The sequence below is a fragment of the Glycine soja genome, chromosome 2, assembly GCF_004193775.1.
Source record: "Glycine soja cultivar W05 chromosome 2, ASM419377v2, whole genome shotgun sequence".
Classification (NCBI taxonomy): Eukaryota; Viridiplantae; Streptophyta; class Magnoliopsida; order Fabales; family Fabaceae; genus Glycine; species Glycine soja.
Window position 1 is genome coordinate 1,002,799 of NC_041003.1, and position 7,679 is coordinate 1,010,477.

The 7,679-nt window shown below is 31.4% G+C and overlaps 1 protein-coding gene across 1 annotated transcript; it reads right to left on the bottom strand.

Moving 5' to 3' along the window:
• Nucleotides 1-2,607: 2,607 nt before the first annotated feature.
• On the bottom strand, nt 2,608-5,199 carry LOC114378266 (probable glycerol-3-phosphate acyltransferase 3). Its single transcript, XM_028336835.1, has 2 exons — nt 4,432-5,199; nt 2,608-3,816 (listed from the first exon to the last, which is right to left on the bottom strand). Exons 1-2 carry the CDS (start codon nt 5,155-5,157, stop codon nt 2,875-2,877), a joined length of 1,668 nt encoding a protein of 555 aa, XP_028192636.1. The 5' UTR covers nt 5,158-5,199; the 3' UTR covers nt 2,608-2,874.
• Between the last annotated feature and the right edge of the window lie 2,480 nt (nt 5,200-7,679).

A 7,679-nucleotide genomic window follows, 5' to 3' on the forward strand; every position in this document is an offset into this window, starting at 1 on the left:
CACTTCAAGAGCGCAGCATTTATGATTTTATCGTCAATGGAAAAAAAAACGCAGCATTTTTGTGTGGGATCATAATATCGTGGACGCAGCATTCATCATTTTATTTCAAAATATTTACTGACAGCATATATAAATGGGATAAAGCAGTGGTTTGGTTCAATTAATTTTTTTCAGTATATATAAAAAGAGATTTTTCAACTATTAAATATGAGGATGAATATAGAAAGGGAATCAAGGGATTAAGACCCAAACTAGGCCACATTAGGGTAGCTAAGTCGGTCGGTCTGTCTCGCGTAAGTTTATATTGGCGGTGGATTGTTTCAATCCGTATTACACTCATACACAAACTTAATAAATTAGTTTGTTCCTATTCCGCTGATCCGCGGGTCAAAAAGATTGATTTGCAGGCTTAGTTTAAAAAAAATACAGTTTCAATAAAAATACAACACAATTAAATTATATTTAATACAAATATAAATAAAATCTCAATAATTTGTCAATTACATCAATAAAATAAGTAATGTCTTAAAAAAAGAAAATTCCAACAATAAATCTAAAATATGAAACATAAACATCTCTAACAATAAATAATTTTTTAATTGAATGAAAGTAAACATTGTATCCCATATAGTGTATGAATGAGTCTTAAAATTACATTTGTACTGCAATTAATGTGTGCTATAAAATGTTGTTGATATATCTCTTACTGTACATATTTTTAAGTAATATTTGAATTATTTTTCAATTAAAATTGAAGTTGTACTTACAAATTTCTATAATAAAAATTTATATTACAAGATTATACATATTATCAAGATAAAACTTTATTAGTTCTAATTTAAAAAAACAACATAGATAGCACTTAAAAGTTACTCTACTAAAAAAAATTCATCTAAATTTTTGTCTTATTTAATATGCACAGCAATGCTTGATACTTTCAGTTTTTAACTAAAATTGTATATTTGAGCTTAGTAAACAGGCATACGGATCAACTTCTAGATCCCGCAGACCAAGCCCGCATAGCTCGTAGATTAAGGACAACATGCTCAAAATATTCTATAGCCATTGATTGTTTAAAAAAATTGATCTACTACTCGCAGAAACTATGGACCTCGGGCCAGTCCATGAACTTGAGCCCGCTTATCCACCGCTAGGCCACATCAAAATTTATGTATAATATATATGCTATATTTTTTATATAAAAAGTGTAATCATTTAATTTATTTAGTATAAATAATTATAATTTTTATATTAATCTTTCTATTTATTAAATAAATATATTAAAAAAGATATTGTAGGAGGGCATAATTTTAAGATAAAAAAGTGAAAATATTCTTAAAAAACTTGTTAATTTGGTCCAAAAGTATTAATTTTTGGAAAACAGGACACACAGAACCCATATTTCATTTTATTTTATTTTTCTTACGAAAGAGAGCTTATTTCATTTAAAAAAAAAAACATAACGACAAGAGAACCTCAAATTTGATGGAATAAAAAGAGCAATACAATAAAACATGGAGGAACAAATGGCCACAAAGGAATAAAATATTAGAGAGATTTTCATTTTTTTTTAAAATCGAAAACAAATATAAAAAAGTTTATAGCAATTTACATACATATTCAATTAACTAAATTAGACTTTTTGATAGAGAGATTTTGATTAACAAGTCACAAATAAACTACATATATAAAATAAACATTACATCCGGTCAAAAACTTAAAGGTATTAAATATATGGGTTTTTCTCATTTGCATATTACAATTTACTTATTTTTACCTAGAGATTTTGGATATGTTTGGATTTTCCGTGAAAGAGTCCAAAAATATGTTTAAAGAATAAAATTAGTTTCAAGTTGTATTTAATTACTCCTCAAAAATATATTTGAGAGGAAATTTTCACTTACAAACTCAGTTTTAAAGAAACAAAAGTTGGGATAATTTTATAAACTTTAATCCACATGCAGTACTTCTTCATTCCTTCTCATTCCACGTTTATCTAATCACAGCTATAGCTATCAAGTATCAACTAACTAAATTATTTGTTGTAATACTATTTACACCGGAAATGCGAAAAACAGGTATCATCATCTGTACTTGTGCTAAAAATTAGTCTAAACATGATGGAACAAATAAATAGAAAAGAAAACAGAAAAAAAATTGATAAGTAAGTGACTTATTAGACTAATTTTTAGCACAAGTACTGATGATGATACCTGTTTTCAGGTGTTAAATGCTGGACTATTAACGAGAGTTATGTGCATTAAAACTGTAATTGCGACATACTCCAATTATCCGCACCAGAAGTTTTGAGCATCCAATTAAGGAGCAGTGTAGATATTAAATCACATCTCAAACCATTTTAAAAACTTGGAGGAAAGAGAGTACTACTACCTTTTGAGGTTCGTCCCCTGATTTTGACTTTCATATAGTACATGATAGCTGAGAAAAGTTCATGAACAACAAAACTGAGAAATTAATGCAAAAACAATAAATGAATGGGATCGGAGCTGTCAAGACTTGTTCGAGGTAAAAGCATTACGAATCCTCTCTCACCACATGATACAGTACAACATAATTGCACGTTTAGGCGGTAGCTCGATCCATTAATTGCATAATAAGAAGGACTATATATAGATGAGAATTAAAATTGCTTTTGTACCACACAAGGAATTATTACAAAGTTTGAAATAATAACAATCAAGAGAAAGGAATAGGACGAATTTAATTAATTTTAATTTACTGAGGTCCCCTTGATTGGCATTCTATCTTTATCATGGATCCTGTATATGTAATTGGTCATTTACGACACAGCTAACATGGTTGTTGGCGACTTTACAAAGGGTAACGTACTAGCTCTCGATCTCGATCGATCCACTAAGAGTTGGACTTGCTTATGCATTTGGTGTTGGAATTAACAATGCCTTCATTACCAGCTAACATCAAGTACTTGTCCTTTCGTGTGAGTTTAGTGCACTCAAACGCCAACGCGGTTCCAATCTGTGTTTGGACCCTATTAGCCACTTGAAACCTCGAATTATGAGCCTCTTGGTAAAGGTTACTGGTGTGAGATGATAGTAATTGTGAATTAGTGAAGACATGGTTGAGAAGCCGAACAGTGTAAACTGGAGCGGGGTTCATGAGGAAGAAGAACGGGTCCAAGCACTTAAGTCCACCAGCAGTGGTTCCGTGGAACATACTAACGTGGGTGTCAACTGCAACGGGTACAATCTCATCGCACATCTCTGAGAAAAGAGGGCTGAACCTCAATAAATACGGTTCTCTACATGTGGTCCCCTCCGGACACACAACTAGGTCCCCTTGCCCCAGCAACCTCTTCATCATTTCGGCATCCTCGTCGCGCTTTCTGGTTAACCGCACCGTTTTTATTGGGGCCAGGATCTCGGACATCCTACTCAAACTGTAGGTCACGGCGGTTAAGTTGTTTTGTAGCGAGAATGAGATGTAGAGCGGGTCTAATAATGTTCTGTGGTTACACACGTAGAGATTACCGACATTCCCCTTGTTCTGTTTAATGTTGTGGGAGCCTGTGGGCGCTGATGATGCTGTGGTCGTGAGACGTATCCCACTAAAGACCAAAAAGGGGGTTGAGATGGTAAATGGGAGTGAGAGAGCGAGGGAAATGCGAATAACAGCGAGGATTATTGCATACGGTAGCCACATGAACATCGCTATGGACTCCTTTGGAGTGGGTCTTAGGGCCAATCTTCCATCGTGAAATATAAGGGCTCTGGGGTATCTCTCCCTTGCTAGCTTTTGCCAGCTCCTCTTGTCTGCTTCTGACACCACGTACACTTCCTGTATTTATTCATTGTTCACACATGTCAGTTTGAAAGCTCCATATATATAGTACCTCTCACCCTCTCTCAGGTTAAATTAAACTGCTGGAACTTCTCACTTCTCAGGGCATTATATTCGCTGTGGTACTCACACATCAATAATATAATTTAATACACCATATATATATATATACTTTTTCATTCAATAACTTCACAAATTTACTACTAGTATATAATCATATATCAAGTGAAGAGGAGTGCGCTTTCCACACAAACAAGAAGAGTGTTACAAACACATTTGTTAATATACCTTGAGTATAGTATTATCTATTAACAATTATAGAATTATATGTTAAAGAGCGTGCTTTTAGTATTTTTCATTATAAGTGCATAGATCACGAAGTTGGACCGTCGCTGGCTTTTTTGTTAATTTGAAAATAATAATAAACTTTCAATGTAATAAATATTTTTTTTGTAGCTTTTATATAATATATTGTTTATCTTTTAACGAGAAAAAAAAAATTGTTTTTGGTTCCTTAGTAACTTCTAGAAATAATGCATATAATGGAAAAGAATTTAAAGAGATAATGTATGAAACTTAAAATGGGTAAGGAAAAGGGAGACAAAAATTAACCTTGCAATGAGAGAAAAAATCATCATGGTCGCGTATGTTGCGAAACCTTGTGATTCCGATCATGTCGGAGCATCCTTTTCCTTCTTTAACCAGCTCCAAGGCATGCATAGTTTTTGTGTCATCCATCAATCCTACGTAGTATCCACAGAAAACTTTCAGCTCCCTGCCCACAACGAAATCAATGTCCAAATACTCTCTCAAGAAGCTTTCCACCATCACATGGGGTAGATTGGTGACTCCCACTGTCTTCCCTCCTTTTTTGAGAGCCTCAAACATTTCTGCACCAACGTCCTCCAAGAAGAATTTCGGCAGAACGGACCTTCCAACTCTGAAGCTCGAAGCTTTGATCCCAAAGAAGCATGCCATGACCATTATCTTCAAGCCCATCTCTTTTCCCAGCACACAAACAAAAGGGTATAGAAGAACCAAAACTATGGCTCTTATAAGCCCCCCTGCCTCAAAGGCCACGAGCATGAAATATGGGAACAAAGAAGAGGATTTCAACAACGCGTTTTCGACATCAAAGATCAACGTGTGATCGTTGAGGTCTGATCGGTGGATTAGAGAGGGGAATTTCAGGTATTTGTTAAACTGTGTTGTTGCACCCGAAAAAGAATTGCTAATGGTTCTGTGGAAACGGACGAGGTTCCTGAGTTGCCTAAAGAGAAAACGGTACCAAAAGAAGAAAAGAGACTTGAAGAAAAACGCTCTGAACAATTTAGCCATCGAAAAACAAACAATATGGGACTCAAATCAACACAACACCACACCGCTGCCACATTCGGGAGGGAAACGCCTTGTATTTATAGAACCACGGATACATTAACGCCCATGTTTTTAAGCTATTATTACGCAAGTGCCATTCTTTATTTGTCCGTGTGTTGAGGCAGCTTCACATGGCTTGCCAAGTGCCAACTGCATTCTTTTATTTGTTTTTTGTTGACCAAATTCCCAAGTCCATCATAATGCATGAGGGCTTTTTTTGGTCTCTTCCCTTCATTTGGTAAATATTTACAAAAAAAGTTTAACGCTCGTTCACTTGAATCACCATGGCAGACTCTGGAATTTGTAGAAATTTTTTTCAAATACTTGTGCTGTAACAATAAATTCCTTTGTCGGCGTAGCGCTCTCAAGTGGCATTACAAATTGGTATTAGTAAAGCTTTTCACAAATGATCGATCGAGTTCCAAGAGCAATTAATTAAAGATGATGAATATGGCTGAAATTAGAAGAAAGTGGCTAAGTCATACTATAACGGTATTCATCGCAACGTCTTCACCAATCCATTGCCTTAGTGAAGTTAATTTACAACATCATGAATTATTTTAAAGCTTTTTATAATATTTTCTTATTTTTTATATATTCCTTGTTAACAAATATTGTTGGAAATCTAAAGAAATAAATATCAGATAAATTTTTACTAATAAACAACGAACAAATTAAATCACATAATAAACTTACATCCTACTTTAAATCAAAACATTAAAACATCAAATTTGCATTCTTAGAATCAAATGCAATATCATTTTCACCTCTTATAATTATCACTAACTAGTCCTCAGTTCAATATGATTGATAATATTATTCATGAAAACTAGTGGAGTTTAAAAAAAAAACAAAATTATTAACAACGTGAAAATAGCCAACACTAATAAGTTTATAATATATCCTGACTAAAAGATAAAGAAAAATATTAACAGCATTTTACTTCTATCACTTTTCTATGATTCTTCCTTCTTGTTTAGAAGAGAGATCAAATAAAATTGATAATTTTTAATAAATTCTAGTTAATCTTAAAGAAAGTGTAGCTAGTATTTTTTAAAAAACAGATAGGTATCGGTTAACAAAGTCATTCTCCCTACCATCTTAAAGTCATATTAATTAAAAAAAACTTAATTAATCACATTTAATTATATCAATCTCAATTAAAAACTTATATAACTTATTTTTAATTGGAACTTAAAATCGGAGAAAAAAAGTCATTAAAACGAAAATCTCAATTGAATAATATTTTTAAGATAATAACATTAAATATAAAATTAATTAAAATTTATTTATATTTATGACCAACATAAAAGTGATTTTTTTTCTTTATTCTTTATTTGAGACCGGATATATATATATATATATATATATATATATATATATATATATATATATATATATATATATAATTTATTACGTCTTTGTTCATTATTTATTATTATTATTATTGCCTACCTCAAGAAACAAATGCGCTCTAAATTGAAAGCCATGCTTTCCGTGAACGAAGACATAACTCTCAAGATCACAAATTCCCAATTCAAGAAAGACTTCAATCTCTATGTATAGCAAATCACATCAATCTCCGTGTATGTTCTTGCAAGAATATTTAATTTCACAATACGGAAAAAGTAATATAATATATACTAGAATTTAAAAAACTCAAAAATTACTATCAATTTATTTATGAATTGTCTACTCTTAAGAATATCTTTTAAAGCAATCACTTTGTTCTTGAAAGCATATACATTGGTGTATATGTAAAAAAAAATAGGAACTTTCACTTTACCTTCTCTCTTTCACATATTGACTGCTATTAGATTAGATGAAACAATGAGTCATGAGAGAACATTAATGTCAAATGAAAATCTTACCCTTCTTTAAAAATAAACAAATGACTTAATATTCATTTATCTTGATGTTAGGTCCATTAGATCATACACACAAACTTGACATATTTACCTATTGGATTTAACACAATAAACATAGGCACGTGACTATTCTTAAAATTCAAATTATATCACTTAATAAAATTGAGTTTACAAAGAAAAATATATTAATTATACATTCAACTCATATTTTAATAAAATAAAATAAAAAATAAATAGACGATCGATTGAACAAAATTTTAACACCTACAACTACAAGTGACTCCTCCCCCTTTGGAAGATATAGGAGCAAAGCGAACCAATTGGGCACATATCAACACTTGGTTAAAAAAGTTTCCTTCAATATTTCCCTTTCTTTCTAACTTTTCTCTCGTTTTCTTTTTATATATTTTTTTCTTTCATATTTTTACTTATAAGATAAAAAAAATATTTACCATTCTATTAGAAAAAAAATCTATTATTATTATTATTACTTAGTAAATAAAAATACATTATTCTAAGGATAAACACGAGTTCACTAATAAAAAATTTAATCATTGATAAGATTGATGAATATAATATTTTTTTTTGATACTTACTTTATTACTTTATATAATA

Bases quoted from the DNA above. Each gene is read 5' to 3' on its own strand.
- LOC114378266 (XM_028336835.1), bottom strand. From the start codon at position 5,157: ATGGCTAAATTGTTCAGAGCGTTTTTCTTCAAGTCTCTTTTCTTCTTT. The intron at 3,817-4,431 runs GTTAATTTTTGT...GAATAAATACAG, and splicing joins ATTTTTTCTCTCATTGCAAG to GAAGTGTACGTGGTGTCAGA.